The sequence below is a fragment of the Phacochoerus africanus genome, chromosome 1, assembly GCF_016906955.1.
Source record: "Phacochoerus africanus isolate WHEZ1 chromosome 1, ROS_Pafr_v1, whole genome shotgun sequence".
Taxonomy (NCBI): Eukaryota; Metazoa; Chordata; class Mammalia; order Artiodactyla; family Suidae; genus Phacochoerus; species Phacochoerus africanus.
The window spans coordinates 44,137,396-44,159,395 of NC_062544.1; the positions used below are offsets into that span (position 1 = coordinate 44,137,396).

The following is a 22,000-nucleotide window of genomic DNA, read 5'->3' on the forward strand; positions in this document are numbered from 1 at the left end:
TACTGTGGGTGAGGTTCAGAGCACTAATTTTTAATCTGGGTGCCCCTCTCCATTCCCATCTCTCTTATGACACTTAATATGGTATTGTGAAACATGTTCATACTATAATCTGTCAAGAGAAACAGAGGCTGTACAATGACATTTTTCTCCACCACCCAGACCTTCACCTTGCAGAGGTTCATAAATGTTGGATGAATGAAATCTAAAACAGTAACAAAGGGATAGGTCCAGCTATACTGGAACAGGTTTTTTTTTTTTCCATGTGTGAGATTAAGATGAATGTGTGATATTACTTCAACTTATTTCCTTCCACTTATGATGAAAACAGCACAAATCAAGAAACCTAAGAAACATTCAACACTAATCATTTATTCTCCTTGCCTAACATAATGAGATGATCCAACTATAAATCATTTATTTTCCTTGCCTAACATGACCAGGTGATCTAAGCACAGATACTTGTATAACATGTAAAGGCTAGGTTACAGAAAGCTATACATTATACACACACCCGGAGACAAATGTATTGGGAATGGCACCGGATAGAGACTTATCAATCTTACTGACTCTTGCAGAACAACTTCCTCCCAAATTATTAATCTTATTATTAATTTGAAAAAGAAAATGAAGGCAGCAGAGAGTGGTGGAAAGAAATGGACTATGGAGTGACCTAACTTGGGTTCGAATCCTAGCCTGTCTTCTAGTTGTGTGATCATGGGGCTTTAGAATTGCACATGAGTTTCCACCTCTTGAAAACAGATATTACAATGCACTGGAAGGCTGCAGTGATGATGAATGAATAAGATAATATAAATAACTTGCCTGATACACAGAAGGCAAGAAAGGTGACTATATAAAAGGTATCTAAACCTATCTATACGCTTAATGAACATGTTTTAGCCACAGCTTGTATTCTTGCAATAAGAACATCTGACTCATCTCATTGCTTTGCAATGAACTATTTACTTTCATTCTGTTCCTGATTATTTCTTCCATGTTTAAAAATGTTCTTAGATCATTTCTTAATAACAACTTGGGTTGATTCCTAATACTGCACATTTCCTAACTTTAGTCTTTTACCCATTCACATTTCAAAGTAGTTCTAATTTTTGACTTAGACTATTAAAAAAGGCCAAGACTGAGGAAAACAACCAAGTCTAAGGAATATACTTGATATATCTGATCTATCAAGGCATTTCAAGGTTAGAAATGCAATACACTGCAGCATTTAAGGAGTCTCTGGAGACTATTACTTTTCCATGCCACGTTCTTCTATTGCCTTTTTCACAGAGAAACGGCCCTCAAGCCAAGAAAATGTGGTACAAAATGCAAACGTTGTGCCTTCTAACTCAGAGCACTTCTGAATGCCCTATATTTTTCCTCAGGGGAATCCATTCCCCATTAACTGCCTTGCCACCCCATCATTTCTTCTGGAATGCTCACAGCAACTGTCAAGGGCTGATCAGCAGACAGCCTAGGCAAGCTGTAGCTGGTTCTTTTATTCTTGCTGAAAGCAAAGAACACTCCTTTCATTCTATATTTTGAAGTCTTCACGGCAATAACTCAGTGACCATTTCTAAAACATGCAACATATGCTTGAGGAGCTATAGGAGATGTGAAAGAATATCAATGAACAGAGCTACTTCCTGTTTTTTTGTATCTAACAATATGGAGTTATTATAGTGTATTGGAAATAATACATTAAGGAATGTTGGTTAACCAGTCACTCTTGCCAAAATCAGATATGAAAAGAAAACAAAAGTTGGCAACAATTCTAGCTCTGATATTTCTCTTTCAGAATTATATTTAATAAGGTTAATCTTTGAAGAATGCATTAATTTTCCTACCTGATTTAAAATAGAACTTGAAGACAATTCAGAACTACAAAACTTACAAATTTATATAAGACTAACTTATGCAACTATCTCTACTATTTTATAAACTTACCAACTCAAAAACTTATTTTGGGTATAACATTCCTATACCTCCTTTTGTAAAAAGTCACTAAATTATATTTTTAGTCTAGCAGCTTCTAAAAGGAGGTAAAAGCTAAGGACTGTATGAGGATATACAAGCAGCTAGCGAAATAGCTTTAGTTTAAACAAAAACTAACATTAACAAGTACAGCATATCTTGTTCTTTCATGGGCCAGCAAATTGATAGTTAGGTTTTCTTAAGTTACAAAAATAAGATAGAGTAATTATATCTACCAAACTCACAACAGCCTGTTCAATGGAGAGTAATGCTGTAATTTCTGTTCAAAGACAGCATATAGGAAGAAAAAGCCCCTAATTCTGTAATATAAGGAAAAATCCCAAACCCTTGGGCGCCACTTACAGGCAAAAAACTTTCACTGATTTCAGTTATTACTCTAAAGAAAGAGGGATGGCCCTAAGATCTTCTATTTTTAATGGGTAATATTTATATGTCTTATACTACAAAAATGCATTTTCTACAATTTTAATGTCTACATTCAAAGACCAAAAACTGAAGGAAATTATAAAATTTTAAAACAGATAGAATTTTCTTTTAAAAATGCAATACATCTTTAAACAGAGGGGTCTCCAGATCCATACCACTGAAACGTAAAAATATTTCAAAAAAACTCAGTATTAGATTTTTCTCCCGAAAGTATGAATGTAACTATTGTCAAAAAAGTAAAGTGTAACATTCAGCTGCTTATAACCAAAGTGTGTATACCAATAGATTCAAATGAATTTCAATTCCATTGACAAGGAAATTGGAAAAAAAATCATTATTTCAAAAAGAGAGGGAATCGACGTCTTCCAATAAATGAAATGTTTAGATATTATATTTGGGATGAAGGAACAGCATTCTGGCTAATGAAATACATTAAAAAAAAAACTGGCTTTCCTGATTATCCCATTATTTCATATAGTGTGCAATTATAATCCACCCTTAAAAAGGGGGTGAAAACCTAGGCTATAAAAATGCAAAAATCAAGCATGGATTACTCAGTCTTATAATTCTATCTGCCTCCACTATACAACATGTATACATTAATTTTACAGTGGTTCCTCTTTTCCTATATTCAGAGCTCATTAAGATGACTAGAATGCTAACACTTGCTAAATTATTTACCACCTCCAAAAAAACTGGCCTCATGAGAATAGACAAAATTAATTTCTCAACTTTGAGGCTTAATAATTTTTTCTGGAACTAATTTGTAGTAACAATCGCCAACAAAGAATTGCTCTAGTCAAGTTTTAATCCAATGTATAGGAGCTCATAAACTGTGGAGGAATATAATTCTTCTAACACTAAGTTACATGTACAAGTGCCCAGAGAAAACTATCACAGTCACAAATCTCCTTTCCTCTCAATACTGCCCTGGCACAGTGCTGACCACATTTTAAGGGGGGGTGGGGGGTGGGTGTGTGGGTGTGTGTGTGTGGTGCGCGCGAGCGGAGAGGGGTAGAGGAGAGGGAAAGGGGCAACTTCCAAGTAATAAACGAACTGTGGTTTTAAACAAATAATCAACTTGCCCCCAAAACTGCCAATCACATTAGATAATTAACCCAAACCAACGATTTCTACTGTCAAATTCGTTTCACAAGCGAAACAAACATAAGGCAGTCTTTAAAATACTCGGAATAAAGGTCAGGAAACTCTATAAGGCAACGAGTGACTATCATGAAAACATTTCCAGCATCTCAAAATACCCCATAAGCCTGTGCTCTGCATAAACTATGCAGATTTAAAATAATAACAACAACAAGAAGCAAGGATTATGGCTGTCACACTTAAAAGAATTTCTTTAAATATAAAAATTCCCAGTTGCCACAAAAGGGTCAGGCCAGGAGCCCTTGGTCTGAATTACCTTACACATACCATAATGCATAAACGGCACAGGTACAGGACTATCAGAGCAGGAGCCCACCGCACTGCGTCCACTGGAATCCGGCAGTCGGCAGGCGACCTGCGCAGCTGCACGGAGCAGGAAGCACCGCACCCGCGCTGTGGTCTCCAACCACGCCGGAGAGGCTGCGGGGAGCAGTCACCACCGCTTTGAAACTGAATGGCTGACACATCCGGTCCTGGCTCTTACACCCCTCCGCCAAATGCAAACTTCAAAGGCCGAATTCAAACTCCAAACAGAAGTCACTTAAGTCTTAGCGGTGCAGTCCGCATTCCCAGAGACACTAAGGAGCCCCTTGGGGGACTAAATTTGAAAACTTCACGTCCTAAAAGACCGCAAGCCCCGCGAGTTTGCAGCCGGTAGGTCTGCACCGCTTTGACAGGCGTTACAGAGCCGTCCACCACGGAGTCTCTGCGGCCGCGCTCCGGGCGCGCCGCCTTCGTCCCCGCCCGGTCCCGGTACCTGAGCAGGGGCTCCGCCTGTCAAGGCTGCGGGGACGCCCGCCGCTTCCTCCGCCGCCCTCTGGCCCCCCTTCCCGGCCTCAGGCAAGGCTCCCCATCTACGCCGCCCCTTTTTTGACCACCACCCGCCCTCGGTCTCGGGCCTCACCCGCAGCGCTCCCCCCGCCCCGCGGACTCCAGTCCCGGGTCGCCGCCGCCGTACTGCTGCCCGCCGGGAGGACAGCGCCAGGGTCCCGCGCCGGGGCTCCTCTGAGAGTCCCTATTCCGGGAGCCCCACAAAGCTATCCTGGGCCCCCCGCACCTTATCTCAAGCGGTCCCCGCAGCAGGGCTCGCACGACTGTCACATGTCTGCAAACAATAACAAACTCTCCGGCAGGTCCCCGCCCCGGGCCCCCAACCGGTCCCCCAGGCCAGGTCTGAGACGCCACCCGATGCTGTAGGGGTCAAAGTGGGTGCCCGAGGACTGGGTCCCGGCGAGCGGCGCGCAGCCGAGCTGCTCGGAGCCCCGCGGCGCCGTTCGCGGTGCCCAAGGTTCATTCATTGCCCTCGACCGACCGCCTCCCTAGTCCCCGCCACGCTCCCGGCCCCGCAGCTCACCCGACAGGGGCCGCAGTAGAAGGTGGCTCTGCGGCGGGCATCCGCTTCTCCCCGGGCTCGGCCCCCGCGGTGCTCGGGGCGCCGCTGTCTGGGGCGGCCGCCGGCTCTGCAGGATGGGCGCCGCCTCGGCTCCCGGCTCCGTGGGGCGGCGGTGCCGCCACAGGCTGGAAACTACTCCCACTCGCAGGAGCGTCCGCCGGCTCTGGCGACGGGGAAGTGGAGGAGGACGGCGGAGAGGCGGCGAGGAAAAGCGGAGGCTCCGGCAGCTGGTCCAGCTCCACACTCCGCACTTTGCGCAGCTGCCGCCGCCTCCAGTCTGCCCGCTCGCGGCCCCCGCTGCCCGCCTCCCGCAGCAGCCCCGCGGCTGCCGCGGGCGCGCTGCCGGCCTTGAGGGCCCCTCCGCCGCCGCCCGCTTCGGGGCTCGCCGCCCCGGCGCCCGGGAATCCCGAGGACGAGGCGCGATTCCCCGCCGCCGCCGCCATTTTCTCTCGCGGGCTACATTCGCTCGGCCCCTGCGAGGGAGGGAGGGGGCGGGGAGAGTGCAGGGGGCGGGCGGACCGGTTGGCGCTGCGCCTCCAGCGTAGGGCAGCCTGCGCCAACTGCGTGAGCACGGCCCTTCGAGCGCCTGGCCTGCACCCACAGGCGGGCGCGCGGGGTTTGGCGCGGCGGGTGGGACGACGGGGTGCAGGTGGAGGGAGCTGACTGTGCGCTCCGCGCGCGGGCTAGCGAGGTGGGCTTGGAGGTGGCTGCCGCGGGAGCGCGCTGTGGTTTGCGCGCCTCACCCGCTGCGCCTCCAGGTAGTCCCGGGCTGCACCGGGAGAGGAGGAGCCTCGGCGGCGGAACGCCGTTTCCTCTCTGCAGCAGTCTCGGCCCGTGCTCGCTCATCGAATGTTGCAGTTCGAACTTCGTTGTGTGGTGTGTTGCAGGGGAAGCATGCAGGAGGCTTTGCAATCTGTCATTCGCACTGCCCGTTACAGTGGGAGCTGGAGAACTCCGGCGCGGACCAACCCCACCCCCTCCCCCCCTTCGCGCAGGTGGCACCCAGGGCAGTCGGCCACTGCAAAGTGAAAGAAAGCCAACGTTCAGTAGACGTGGTGCCGCGGACCAGAAAAATCTTTTTTTTTTTTTTTTTAAGCTTTCCTCATGTTTTGCCTCCCTCCCCCCAACTCGTGCTAAGAATAAAAAGTTTCCTGGAATAGCTTGTTCATAACCTGAAATCACCAATTTAGTAAACCCTTCTTATATGCCCTACCCCTGCCCGGGGCTAGAGAGAGGCAGAGAGCGGCGAGAGGGAGCAAGGGGAATCTCTATAGATCTTGATTTTCCTCGACTGTCTTTGGGAAAGGCAGCGATACATATACATTGGACCACTTGAAGCACGTTTAGGGAAGGAACCAGGAAGTGCTCGATAATTGTCCTCCGCCAGGTTCTGGCCCTCCCCGAATCCTATGCCTCTAGCTGCACGTCTCTCTTCCCGGCAGGGTCTGGACACCGTCCGGGTTCCCTCCGCCCCCACCCCTGCAGTGCCGGAGCTGCCTAACTTGGCGTTCCGAACCCTTCCAGTCCCCGGGGGCGTCTGGAGATAAGGTGCTTTGGAATGGAAAAGGCACCATTTACATGTTAATGATTTTCGAGCTTCGGGCTTCTGCGTCGCGTTTTTCCTCCAGCAGGTTTGTCTATGATGGGAAAAGTGCCACAACCCGGGGACCCGAGTCCCTAGATTTATTTTGTGAAGGTGGAATTAAGGGAGGCGGGGAAAGAGAGGGACGTTCTTCAGGAACCGAAAGGAGAGCGCTATCTTGTCTGTATTTATGTATTTAGGCAGAAGTCTAAACTGTCTACAAAATCATTGCTTTGACTTCTTGGAAATAGATAAAGTAAGAGCCCCCTTCCTGGGTGTAAGTGTTAACTGAGGAGGATGGTGATACTCGAGGGATTTTTTTAAAATGGGTTCAGATTTCATATTAGCTCAGTGTTTTGAATACTGCTACAATGACTGCCGTAAGATAGTTTGAGATAGTTACATCCAATGGTACAAATTTTGAAACTTTAGATAAATCTGTTAAAATTTAAAGTCTACATTTAGCCTATAATTATACACTCTTTTAATAGTAGCCAAATATATCATCCAAAGCAAACAGTAGTTATTTCCCAGGTCTTCCCGGATTGCCACACCCACCAAATGCTACATTGGAAAGGATCGATTTTTTCCTGTTTAGATCAGAAAACCTTGAAATTTGCACACATACAAGATACCTGTAAATGAGAGAGTTAAGTAGACGCCTTCAGCCTTTAAAAATTGCTCCAGTTTTGAAGTTCCGCCAGAGTAGCAAAGTAGAATTGGATTTCTGCAAAACATTTTACTTTGCCTCTTTATTCGTACAGTGTTGAAAACTGGACCAAGTGAGAGGAGTAACAAATAAAACACTATCAACTAGCCACAGTTCTCTGACCTCCTCCAGGCATCACACCACCATCGATAAAACTTAAATGCTGGTCTTGTGCCTAGTTTTTGGTGCTTTGTGTCATTTTCCCCTTAATCGTTCATGTAAATATTCGCCTTGTCATTATGCATCTATCTATACACTGAGGGACTGATTTTTTTTGAGAGAAAAATAATCAAAGGACATGCTTGACTGAAAAAGGTGTTTTTCCACTGCCATATGTTAATACAAAGTCTTCTTTGAACAGAATTTAACCCATGAGATTACTACCGTAGTTTTTGCATTTTAAGCATTGGTTAATATTCTTGCTCTGTTTTTGGTGCTGTTGGATCCTGCTTTATATTACTGCATAAAGGCAGTAATGTTGAATTACCTTAATTTGATTACTTTAACTACATAAAGGAGACTTGGGTCTCTTCAAAAGTTGCTTGTACACTAAAATTTCCAAGCTCCTCATTTCTATCCTCTCAGATACCAATGTTGCAGTGATTTCATCTATGCCATGATAGCTTTGGTAACCTTTATGCCTGTGCTTTACAGATCACTGCTTCCACATAGTGCTTCTGGCAATTGCCTAAGTCACAGTTCAGTTCCTACATCACATTCATTTGGAGGATCCAGTTTAATATTGGTGCATTTCCTCATTGTACATAAAAACCACGATATTAGAATGAACAGATTTATTTTTAAATGATTTTTATTTTTTCCATTATAGCTGGTTTACAGTGTTCTGTCAGTTTTCTACACTACAGCAAAGAGACCCAGTCATACATACATATATACATTCTTTTTCTCACATTATCCTCCATCATAAGTGACTAGATATAGTCCCCAGTGCTATACAGCAAGATCACATTGCTTATCCGTTCCAAAGGCAGTAAGTTTGCATCTATTAACCCCAGATCCCAAGTCTATCCCATGCCCTTTCCTTCCCCCTTGGCAACCACAAGTCTGTAGAATGAGCAGATTTAATATGAACTGGCAGAAATATTTCAGCCTGTACATGATTCATCATGTATTTATTAAATACCTTACTATGTACATACAAAGAGTTTTCTCTTTCTCTGAGGATATTGTTTGTTGTTTTTCATATTTACAAAATTAAATAAATGAAACATTCCCTTCTGCTAATATTTTTATTAATGTGTGTTTATCTGGCTGACTCTGATAAAATTTCAGATCCATAAGTGTATGTATGTGTTTTCATGACCCTGTATGTGAGATCTGTGTCTTAGATAGATGTAAAGAGTAAGATCATATTGAGAATAGAGTAAAAGCTGGTGTTCTACCTGGCTTTTAAATAGTACTATGGAATACTTATAGGCGGGTTGGAGCTAGATCTTGGTTTCTCCATGCTCTTTCCAGACACTGTACTTTCCTAGGGGTTTCCAGATGTTCAAAGTAAGGAAATCTTGTCATTTATCGGATAATTGACTCCCTCCAAATACACTGTGACGTTACAGTGGAAAGTTTCTTAACCAACCTCCATTTAGCTGACTCATCCGGTAACAGATACCTGTCATTCCTGGTGAGGTGCACAGCAAGCAAAAGGATGCCACAGCACAACGAATGCTCACAAAACCTGCACACTTCTGCTCCCACCAGGTGAGTCATGGACCCCAAGAGAATCCATCATATTTGTTCCCAAACCTGATTATACCTATTACAACTGTCCTTATGGAATTTAAATACTAATCAACTGAACATTAAATTAATAAAACAAGTATTTAAGGCAAAACGAAAATTGCTACAATGAAAACTAAGTTAAATGCTGTGAATGAATGAAGGTGAAACACTAAAGAGTCTCCGTCAAATTAATTGTGGGTATGATGATTGTAAAAGATTGGGATTAAAGTATTCAAATCTCTAGATATCTATCAGTTCTCACTCTGCTTATAAGAAAGTAAAAATGAAGATTGTAAACAAAGAGATATATGAGAAAGATACCTGGGGCTCTGAATAGTGGACACATACTCAAAAGACCAAGGCCCTACAAGCCAACTGCTGGTTAAAAACCCTCAGACTATGCAAAACAAAACTCTGTTATTTATGGTTTAAACTAAAGGAAAGTGTTGTATACTATGTGTGTGTGTATGAGATTCCTTTTTATTAACCAGCCATCTAAATATTTTTCATGTATTTGCATGTAATTAAAATCAGAAGCTAAATATGGAAGTAAATAATGAAAACCAGTTGAATTGGGATTTTATGTTTGTTTGTTTGTTGTTTGTTTGTTTTGGCTGTGCCTGTGGTGTGCAGAAGTTCCTGGCCAGGAAATGAACCTGTGCCACAGCAGTGGCTTGTCCTATAGCAATGACAATGCCAGATCCTTAACTGCTAGGCCACCAGGAACTTTAGGATTTTATATTTAAAAATAAAACTACAACCTATGAAATTTGATCTACCTCACAGCAAAATGCTGTTTACCTTTACAACTCTGCACTAATTCTTTGAATTCTTTGAATGAGCCTATTGTTTGCTCTTTTTTGATGTGTGATGAGATATTCTTTTTCTGTTTTATTTTTGCAGCTTAATCATGACTATCATTGTTGCAAAAAGTATTCAAAGATTTCATAGGTTTCTACAAGGTCCTCTTATAATATTCAATTACTTTCTTTGAATTGATGTCCTTGTTAGTTTTCTCTTCCTTTGTGTTTCACTGGTCCAACTCTGCTAAATTCTACACTGACAAGACTTTACTGGTGATCTGGGAAGTTTAGTACCACTTCCAGTGGCTCTATCAACTTCTGCATCACTTGGAACATTTGCACCTTCCCTTTGCAATTGATGTGCATTGTTTTGGGGTCACAACTGCTAAAGAGTTATACAAAGTTGGCATCCACTAGGGCGGTGCCACCTGATAAAATATAATGCAAGCTGAAAATGCAAGGCACATTGCATTTCTAGTAGCCACATTTTAAAAAACTGACAAGAAACAAATGAAATTAATTTCAATATTTTAGTTTACATATATCCAAAATATTCATATTTTAATATGTAATCGATTTGTAAAATATTACTAACAAGATTTTCTACCATTTCTTTTTGTATTAGATCTTTGAAATATCTGGTGTGCTTTTTACACTTCAGGACATTTTCAACTAGCCACAATTCAGCTGTTCAAAAGGCACATATAGATGGTGTTCATTGTATCAGACAGCAAGGCCCTGGAGTTTCATGGACTGTTAAATGCCTGGTTAGGCCAGATTAGTGTCTAATTTTAGATATCCATATTTGAATGTTCAGGAAATAAAGAATCACAATATATATAAATTAGTAACATGTAAGTAAAGAAATTCATCCTTCTTCTTCCAGCAGTCAAGCTTTCAAATAAATTTTAGATTCCATTGTCAGTTATCTTTCTACAATACACTTCTGATTCTGTCCTCTCTCCTCAAACTAAATGGTTCCACATTATATAGAGTATAGAATCCAAATTCCTTCTTTCATTCATTCAACACATATTAAATACATTAACTCCTATGTGCTGGACACCATGCAAGCCCCAGGAATGCCGTAAGATCAGAGTAGACATGCCATCTACCGTCCATCATCCTCTCAGTTTTCCACGCCCCTCGGCCTCCACCTGCACTGGGCTCTCCTTCCTCAATGCTTTCACCCATGGGCCCTTGTCTCTTGAAAACACTTCCTTAAATCCACCCCACCCACCAAAACTCTGGCCCCAACCACCCCTAGGCCAGTCCCAATCCTAACATTTGAGAGCCAGAGTGAGCAGAGATGAAGGCCCCCAACAACATTCGAATTATTTAGATGCCAAAATGTAAACCAACATTAAATATGTTCTAGGCTTCTACCTTGATGAATAGACCTTTATAAAGACAAACTTGAATACTATGTGTAAAGCTATGATTTTTATATAATTAACAATAAACAAAAACAATTGTATTTATTATATCTGTGTGTTCCACTGATGGGCTGACAGTGTTTGGATGAGGAATAAAATAAAGATATACATTAATTTCCCACTTTTATTTCAAAGAAATTACTAATTATGTTATTATAATTAGGACTCATAATTTGCATTCGATCACTTGAGACAATCCAATTATCCATTATTATTAAAAGGGAAAGATTCTATTTTAAAATACAAATTTGATGAATATCAAAATTTTAAATAAAAATGACAAGATAATTTTTAACTTTTTGAAAGTTTAATCAAATGTCATCAAATATCTTATTAGAATAAAACTATTTGCAATTCTAGCATTCAATATCCATATAGTTGCCAATATAAAGAATGGCAACAAACTTCCCACATTTTGCCTATACCTACATAAATATAAATCTAAATCAACCATATTGCTTAATATTGCAAAATTTTTCTCAGTATTTGTGTGCAACTGCTGTGAACAGTGCCCTAATAGGTGACTAGCTTAGGACCCATGAAATAGGTCAAAAAGGGGAGTTCCCATTGTGGTGCAGCAGAAAAGAATCTGACTAGGAACCATGAGGTTGCGGGTTCGATCCCTGGCCTCACTCAGTTCGTCAAGGATCCAGCATTGCGGGACGTATAGGTCACAGACACAGCTCAAATCTGGCATTGCTGTGGCTGTGGCATAGGCCGGCACCTGTAGCTCTGATTAGACCCCTAGCCTGGGAACCTCCACATGCCGCAGGTGCGGCCCTAAAAGCAAAAAAAAAAAAAAGCCAAAAAAAAGAAGGAAATAGGTCAAAAAGAGAAGCCAGAACACAAAAACATGACACTAGATGATGAGATTATGACATGTTGTTGTTCAGGAACCCTTCTGTTATCAGAGGGGCAGATTTGACAAGTTAGCTCACATTAGCTCATTTGTCTCTTCCTCAATATTTCTACTAATGAGATTTCTCCCTGACTGCAAATTAACGTTGATCTCCAACACTGACAGCAGCACAGCCACAGACCTTCGATTTTCTTGACATGTGAAGGACCTGGGACAAGACGTGTGAAGCAGAGTTTCCCTGGGGCCTGATAAGCATTGGTCTGGAGAGCTGATCTTTAGGGTTACAGGTCATGCTGAGCCAGTAGGGAGCATTAGACCCGAGGGACCAGGGCAGCTTTGTGTTCTTGAATAGATTTGTGACACATGGTACATTGTATCCTCCCGGCCAGGCCTGAGAGGTGCTGGGAGTAGAGGAAGTGAGACAAGGTCCTTTCCATCCGAGACCTTCCAGAACCTGCCTTGGGGTGACAGCCCCTTTCGTCCATGTCCATGTTTTCCACCAGCTTGTGAGACCCTGGAGAGAAGGACCATCTCCTCTTCATCATCCTTGCCTCCCCAGAGTCCCTAGCTCAGTGCCTTGTGTGTAGGAGATGCTCAATTGACAGACGTTGACTTCAGTCCTTAAAAAACACCCACTGCCTAAGACTCCTTAGGATTTGAGCTTCCATCACAATATTTCCTTCCTAACAGGGGGAAAAATTCTCTTTCCTTAAAATGATACAGATTCATTTGCAAATATAATTGTGCACTTTATTTAGAAGAAAGTGAGAATTTATTTCTATATGCATTGTAATTGTCTCTTATGGGGAATAATTGAGAGGGAGGGAAAGAAATAGAGGAAGGGAAGGAAGAAAGAAAGGGAGAAGAGAATGAGAGAACTGGGGAGTATGAATCTAAAATGCAGAAAAGAATGGTAGAAAAGGAGCTATAGCTGTGACACAAAAAATAAATCTGAACGTTTGTAGAAAGAGGATCTTGTTAAGTTTCTCAGAAGCATAGGATATTAAAAATTATTAATAATTATAAATGATTTACTAAGCATTTACTATGTGCCAGTATAGTGGTAAGTGTTTAATATATTTTAACCTTTTTTTTTTTTTTGTCTTTTTAGGGCTGCACCTGCAGCACATGGAAAGTCCCAGTTTAAGGGTCGAGTTGGAGCTACAGCTTGCCAGCCTACACCAGAGCCAGAGCAACACCAGATCTGAGCGGTGTCTGAGACCTACACCACAGCTTATGGCGACTCCAGATCCTTAACACACTAAGCAAGGCCAGGGATCAAACCTGCGTCCTCAGGCTCGATTTGTTTCTGCTGTTAACATATTTAATCCACATAATAACCCTATGAAGTAGGCACTATCATAATTTTACAGATGAAGAAACTGAAGCACAGAGAGGTTAGGTAAGTTAACCAAGTTTACTCAGCCAGGAAGTAGTGGAACTGGGGTTTAAACTTAGACACTCTGGGAGTTCCCGTCGTGGGGCAGTGGTTAACGAATCCGATTAGGAACCATGAGGTTGCGGGTTCGGTCCCTGCCCTTGCTCAGTGGGTTAACGATCCGGCGTTGCCGTGAGCTGTGGTGTAGGTTGCAGACACGGCTCGGGTCCCGCGTTGCTGTGGCTCTGGCGTAGGCCGGTGGCTACAGCTCCGATTCAACCCCTAGCCTGGGAACCTCCATATGCAGTGGGAGCGGCCCAAGAAATAGCAACAACAACAACAGACAAAAAGACGAAAAAGACAAAAGACAAAAAAAAAGAAAAAAAAAAGAAATGTTATTCATAATTTCACCATAAAAACACTACAAAGGACTATTTTTTTAAGGAAAATATCCAGAGGGATTATAAAAGCAATTTTTTAATAGTGAGTTCACGGAGTTCCCGTCGTGGCACAGTGGAAATGAATCCGACTAGGAACCGTGAGGTTGGGGGTTCGATCCCTGGCCTCGCTCAGTGGGTCAAGGATCTGGCGTTGCTGTGAGCTGTGGTGTAAGTCAGATCTGGCGTTGCTGTGGCAGTGGCATAGGCCGGTGGCTACAGCTCCAATTAGACCCCTAGGCTGGGAATCTCCACATGCCACGGGTGCAGCCCTAAAAAGACAAAAGACAAAAAATTAAAAAAGTGAGTTCATATCAAATGATATCACTTATATGTGGAATCTTACATATATAAAAATATACAAAACTTTATAAATATATAAAATATATTTTATATAATGTGTATTATATATAAAATATGAAATTGTATATATTTTTAAATACATAAAATATAAAATATTTTATATAATATATAATATATATATTACATATTATATATAAAAATGATTTATAAGCAAACTTATTTACAAAGCAGAAATAGTAAACTTAGGGTTACCAAAGGGGATAGTGGGGGTAGAGAGGGAGAAAAAAATTAGGAGTTTGGGAAATCGGGCCGATGTGTACCAAAGTAGTGGTGAGGATGAGAGGGAAGGGGTGAGACTCTAATAGCATATCTGTGTACTAATGACTAAAGTTTGGGCAGCTCACCAATAGTCATGTAGCTGAGATTCCAACACAGACCTGGCTGATGCCAAAGACCTCTTGTCTCTATGTCATGCTGCTTCTCCTATAGAAAGTTGTAAGTGTTACAAGGCATTAGTGAACAAAGAAAACTATACGGTATTCCTTAGGGTAGGAATCTATAACAAATAGATCTAAGTAAGTAATGGTACAAGACACCAGAATTTTATTCCTTGGTCAACATAACAATTTTTTGGATGCTATTTAGATCTACAGCAAATAGATATAAATAAGTAATGGTAGAAGACATGGGAATTTTATTCCTTGGTCAAAAAAAAACAGAATTTTTTTTCTGGGAAGGAATTCAGGAGGTTGTCTAGAGGGGCTGTCCTCCACCTCGCCATTCAGAGACCCTTTTATTCTGTTGCTTTGCCATCCCATGGGACACTGTAGTCATCTGAATCCAGACAGTGGCATTTCTTTAAAGCCAATGTGCATATTCTGTTGATAAGAACCAGTCATGTGGCTATACCTAGCTATAAGGCAGGCTTGAGAAACATAGCCCCTGGTGCAGCAACTGCTTCTCAACTACATCTATAGCGTAATGGATGGAGAGAGGGAAATTTGTGGGCAGCTAACTGTCTCTAACACATCTTTTCAGTGGATATTTGGGCTAGGTATTAATTTCCATTTCTTCTTATAATGAATTTAAAAATCTATAGTAATTCAAAGGTAATTTTTACTGTACAGTGGAAATTGACAGAGCACTGTAAATCAAGAATAATGGAAAAAATAAAAATCGTAAAAGGTAATTTTTATGTCTAATATATAAAAGCTCTTTTTTCAAAGATAACATTTGAAACAACTTGGAATTTGGGGTTAAAAAGTAAGACAGAGTGTAGTATCCTTTTTCTCATTCAAAGGGATCTGTTAGTAAAAGGCTCTGTGGTAAATTTTCACTTGAGATGCTTAAATCATTGAAGGATTAAAAACTGCATTGAGGCAAGAGCTCTGAAAGATCTCATGAGTATTTTTATGTTCACTAAGAGAATAATATCTAACCATTGAAGATCAACAGATATTTTATGTTTTATTAGTAATAATGGATATATTTTATAGTTTTAAGTTTAGAAGAATGGGCTGTGCAGCCAGAGTGTCTAAGTTTATTTATTTATTTATTTATTTATTTTGTCTTTTTGTTGTTGTTGTTGTTATTGTTGTTTGTTGTTGCTATTTCTTGGGCCGCTCCCTCGGCATATGGAGGTTCCCAGGCTAGGGGTTGAATCGGAGCTGTAGCCACCGGCCTACGCCAGAGCCACAGCAACGCGGGACCCGAGCCGTGTCTGCAACCTACACCACAGCTCACGGCAACGCCGGATCGTTAACCCACTGAGCAAGGGCAGGGACCGAACCCGCAACCTCATGGTTCCTAGTCGGATTCGTTAACCAGTGCGCCACGACGGGAACTCCGCATAACATTTCTTATTAAGTTAATGGGGTCTTAACAGACACCACGACTGAGGATGTTTTGGTAAAGCCAAAGGATCAGTTTCTGAAGAAAGGGCATGGTGACTTAGAAGAAAAAGCACCAAACCAAGGGTTGGGAGTCCCAGATTCTTGCTGTCTCTATCTGTGTCATACTGGGTGAGTCATTCAGTCACTTCCCTTTCCTGGATCTTAGTGCCTGCATTTTCAATGTAAGTATCCTGAACTAAAGGACATTTAACATCTGTTTCAGCTCTAACATTTTATAAAAGTCTAACACATATGGACAAAAAGCCCCAATTCAAATCATGTAGTTATCATTTCCTGGCCATATCATAACATTTCAAGGGCTATAAGGCAGTAGGGAAAGACTTCTGGTCATTTTGCTTTCTTGCTGTTGTCTGTGCATGTCAATTATTATGTGAAAATCAGAAAGTACTACCTTGACGGGGGCGGGGTGGGGGGGGGGGGGGGGGGTGGGGGGGTGGCAACAAAGTATTTTTCTGTGAGCTTTTAATGTTAGAAGGAGTGACTGATTTTTTTTTTTTTGGCTTTTTTAAGGGCCACACCTGTGGCATATGGAAGTTCCCAGGCTAGGGGTCAAATCAGAGCTGTAGCTGCTGGCCTACACCACAGCCACAGCAACACCAGATCCTAGCCATACCTGTGACCTACACCACAGTTCATGGCAATGCTGGATCCTTATCCCACTAAGCGAAGCCAGGGATCGAACCCACATCCTCATGTATACTGGTCAGGTTGGTAATCCAGTGAGCCACAACGGGAACTCCCTTTTTTTTTTTTTAATTTGTTGTAGGATAAAAAAGTTATTTTAAAATTGAAGTAGATTTATAATGTCATGTTGATTTCTGTTGTACAGCAAAGCGATTCAGATATATACATATATACATATATCAGATATAAATAGACACACTCTTTTTTATATTCTTTTCCATTATGGTTTATCATAGGATATTGAATATATTCCCCTGTGCTATATAGTAGGAACTTCCTGTTTACACATTTTATATATGTTTGCATCTGCTATCCCCAAACTCCCACTCCATCCTTCCCCAATCTCCTCCCCCTTGAAAACCACAAGTCTGCTTTCTATATCTGTGAGTCTATTTTTGTTTCATAGATATGTTGCTTTGTGTTGTATTTTAGATTCCATGTATAAGTGATATCACATGGCATTTGTCTTTCTCTTTCTGACTTCATGTAGTATAATAATCTCTAGTCGCATCCATGTTGCTGCAAATGGCATTATTTCATTCTTTTTTATAGCTGAGTAGTATTCCATTGTGTGTGTATACATATATATATGCCACATCTTCTTTATCCATTCATTTGCCTGTGGCCACTTAAGTTGTTTTCATGAGAAGTGACTGATTCTTGATTGTGGTTTACTTTTGAAAGTATGTTTTATGTTTAACCTTACTCTTAAATCAGACATGCAAATTAAAACAATGAGACATTTTTCTATCAGATTGACAACATTTAAAAAGGTAGCTAGTGCCTACTGTGGCTGAGGATGAGAAGAAACAGTCACCCATGGTAGGATTTAATCTGCACCTGTGTTAGTGGAGTTCCCCCAGGAAGTAAAGCCTAAGACAGGGGAATAGGAGTGAGGGAGTGAAAACGGAGAGGAAAGCCAATCCAGGGGACCCTTTCCTGGCTGGCCACCTCCCTTGTTGGCAATCCAGGCTGGATTTCTGCCTGACCTCCTGAGGAGCTATGTAGATCCTGCCTCCAAGTTGCCCACCTGAAGAGTAGAAGAGGGCAGAGGCGCATTTACCCATTAGTTCCTGTCTTCATTGAGCAAGGCTGCACCAGAGATGTCAGCTTTTCACATTCCACCGTTTGTGCATGTGCCAAAGCTGATCTGGGTCCAATAGACATCCCCCCAAGAGCCTGAGAACCCCTGGAGCAGAACTGAGAGGTATGGTGAGGCTGGAGTGAGGTGGTGTCAGGCTGCAGACAGCTGCACCAGGTTGCACAATAGTGGAAGTAAATGGTGGGCCGAGATGTGAGGTGGGCACAAGAGGCATGCGGTGCAGTACTGTTATCAGAGGTCAATGTGAAATGCTGTTCAAAATTTAAATAAACCTATGCTCTGAAGCAGCATTCTACTCTGCAGAGAACAAGTTTATTCTACAGAGAACCAAGAGTGTCCTTTATGGCAGTGTTTATATTCATGAAAGAGTAACAACAAACCAAATGCCAATTAGCAAGGTTAGGTTAAAAAAAATTATGCTGACTAAAATCAACTGTACCTCGATGAGATTTTTTAAAAATTAAAAATGGAAGATGTAAAATGCAAGTATTTTAAAAATTATGCTAAATTAATATTCAGTAATAAAGAAGAGTGAAATAGCTTATTCTGCCCATTTATGGTATTGAAACCAAAGGAAAGGTCTTTGAAATGCAAAGTGGAAAAGCAAGTAGTAGAACATTATATAATTCCAGCTTTGTAAAATCTATGATATAATATCTTATACATATTTATATTATATATAAAGCAAAGGTGATATGATGAAATTAAAAAAATAATTTTCAATACATGTAAGATGGTTAATAGTACTCTTGGGAGTTGGATGGAGGGATTTTTGCCTTTGTGTGTGTGTGTGTGTGTGTGTGTTTGTATTTTTAGGGCCACACCTGCAGCACATGGAGCTTCCCAGTCTAGGGGTCAAATCTGAGCTGTAGCTGCTAGTCTACACCACAGCCACAGCAATGCAGGATCTGAGCCGTGTCTGAGACCTACACCACAGCTCACACCAACACCGGATCCTTAACCCACTGAGAGAGGCCAGGAAAAGAACCTGCGTCCTCATGGATGCTAGTCAGATTCATTTCCACTGAGCCATGACGGGAACTCCTATGTGTTTGTTGTTTGTACGTTTTAAAACAGACATGTCAGTTTTTCATAACAAATAAGTAATAGTAATGAATTTAAACAAGATGTATAAATGTAAAATAATAAAACTTTCCCCAAAGTGTGCCTTATTATCAGTGATTTTTGTTTTGGCTAAGTTTTAGTTAGACTGATATAACTTGTTTGACTTTTGAAAATAAATGTTTCTATAATGAATCCACCAATTTACATACATTACAAAGTTAAGTTTTGGGAAGCAGTCAGGGTGACATTAAACGCTAGAATGCTAGGTTCTCTTTTGGAAACATAAAACTGTATAATCGATTTTATGTACTTGTTTTCCCCAAACTTTATTGCTGAACATTTGAATTGGTTATGAAGACTTTGTATTTCAGTCTGAAATTACAATACGGGAGTGACTGATCCTTGCAATACATTCCGTGTACATTGTGGACACAGCATGCTTTTCAGTACATTAAGTAATTAAAATGTTTTTGCCAAGTTAAAAAAAAAAAACTAAAAAAGAAATACACCTCCCGAAGTGTGGGAAACAGTCTTGATTTGGGGACTTAATTTAGTACTGCTCTGCATTTCCTAAGAGGATGCCTATCAGTGACTTCCATCACTAAAGTATAAAGAAAAATCATTTCTGAGATGAAAACGCAAAGGCGTCAATGGAGCAATGGCTCTAAAACACAGGAAATTTCTGCAGACAGCTCTCCCCTTCACACATATTTATTGGCCATTGTAGGATGCATCTGCTGCTTCAGATGGCTTAGTGGGCAGAGAGTTTGCTGGGCCAAGCTATGGGAGAACATGGCCAAGTGTGGAAGCTTAAGCAGAAGTGTTTACTCTCCTCAATTTTGAGGACTACAAAGCAAGTCCTATCCTATCCCAGTCTGAGAGAGGCAGAAGAAAACTAAGAATGGATTTCCTAATGGTGGGGAAACCGCAAGACTATCTTAATTACTAAATAGATTCATTTAAATGGGTGGGCATTGCTGTTACAGCTCATTAGGACATATGAAAACACTGGAATGCCTACTCATTTTAAGATAAGAAAGCAGTGGACTAGGCAGAATAAGATCACAAAATAAATACTCCTTATTTTAAATCTCTTATGATATCTCAGAGGGTCTCAACATTTTGTTTTAAAGAGTCATCTCCTTTAGAAAGAGAGATTGACAAAGCAAGTTAAACCAATTCTAAAGAGATTTAAGTTTTTTAATTTTTCAAATACTGAAATGTTCAGGGGTGAAAATTATATGGGAATATCACTGGAAATCAAAAGCTTCTGAATTATAAGAACGGTCTCTAAGCTGATTTTTAAATTGCCATATTTTCCTAAAGGCAAGTCTCTGTCTTTCTGAAACAGCCAACCCTATGTTGTTTCTTAGATTCCGCACTGAGGGCTGAGGAGACACAGGACATTTGCATTTTTAAATTTTCCAACATCTTTGCAGGCGTGTTGGCTGGAACTGGTGTTCCTCACTGCAGATTCAGGCCCAGACCCAGCTCTGCCTATTCATGTGACAGTTACTGATTATCATCTTGTCTGGCAGAAAGGCAGCTCCCTAACAGTTTGGCCTGCTACATACTGGGGCTGTCAGTCTCCTGAGAGGCTGAGCATATGTTTAGAGTGGTCTCTTCTAACTCAGCTGATTTTTGGCCACTTTACTTGTACCTCTTTCTATTTCCTTGGATGCCCTTTTCATTTTCTTTGAAGGGAAGTATCTCAGCATCTGTTATAACTTTTCATATTAATCTAATCAAGAATAATAATGCCAGCTTAGGTGACTACCAAGAGTCAATCCTTGATGAGAAGATGGCATAAAATTATAATCAGTTGGGTTCTCTGTGAGACGCCACCGTTGTTGGAACCAACAGAATTTACCATTGGACTCTCTGCTTCCTTTAACATGCACGTAGGAGCCTGGGGCCACCCTGTGAGCTTACTAATGTCTCACAGAAGGTCTTAATCCTTTTTTATTGACACTGTAATATTTAATATTCCTATTGGTTTTTTCTTGCATTGGTACTTTGCGAGAAATCAGTCGATTATTTTTAAGAGAAGAGGAATAGTAATAGCCCAGAGAACAAAATATATATAGATTAAAACGATTGATGGAAAGACTAAAACTGGAGACAAACAAGATCATGAGAATGAGTAATTTTGGATTTGATTTACCCAAGGTTTGCTGAGAGCCCCTGAGTGTCAGGTGTTTTTACCTTCTGGCATCCTATTAAATTTTCCCACAACTCTTTTTGGACACAGACATAGTTCTTCTTTCCATTTTACAGACTTGGAAATGGAGGCTCAGGGAGATTATTATTATTATTATTATTATTATTATTATTATTATTATTATTATTGTTATTATTATTATGTCCCAAATCACTTAGCTGGCAAATTGGCCGGGTAGGCTGCTAACCTTAAATTTGGTATTCTTCCCACTCTTTGTCACTGCTTCCAGGAAGAATAAATGTGTTCTTTGTATAACTATCAGGCATCGCTTTATCAGTCAACAAATATGTATCAAGTGCCTATTAGGTACCAGGCACTTGAAGGTTTTTGGGTGGCGATATGTAATCACTCATTGTCCTTGCCCAGTCCTGTTGTGACCAGTAGCACAAAATCTCTCAGCAGTTCACTGGAGTTAGAAGTTCAGTTGGTGGTAAAAGTAACAAAATCTCTTTGAATGATGCTTACTCAACAGGGACTATCCCTGCCATGTCACTTCATTAGCGTTAGGCATTAACTCATGGAGGTAGCTGGACTATGCCAGAGAGCATGGGACCAGAGTTGCACAACAGATGCTTGTGCATTTGCTAGGATCATCCAACCTGCACAGGAGGCATTCAGAGCACTCATGCTATATTATCTCAGTTTTGCAAATTGAGTACTTGGAATTCACCTTCTTAGTAAACTTGTTTTAAAGTGCAGCTCTTTCTTTTCATTCTTCTTCTAAAGATACTCAGGTGGATGAAGAAGAAAAAAAATATCCAACAAACGTGCCAAGAAAACACTCTGCTGG

General features: G+C 41.3%; 1 protein-coding gene across 4 annotated transcripts in view; it reads right to left on the bottom strand.

Annotated features, from left to right (window-relative positions):
- Positions 1-5,449, bottom strand: part of MAP3K1 (mitogen-activated protein kinase kinase kinase 1) — a 74,102-nt gene extending 68,653 nt beyond the window's left edge. Inside the window, exon 1 of one of the 4 annotated variants that reach the window (XM_047757893.1) lies at positions 4,940-5,449. In XM_047757893.1, coding sequence (XP_047613849.1) covers positions 4,940-5,421 — 482 coding nt within the window. In that variant the 5' untranslated portion in view covers positions 5,422-5,449. Of the gene's footprint in view, positions 1-3,852; positions 4,426-4,939 lie in introns of those variants that run through there. The other 3 variants (XM_047757816.1, XM_047757971.1, XM_047758043.1) reach the window with 3 other exon arrangements.
- Positions 5,450-22,000: the final 16,551 nt, after the last annotated feature.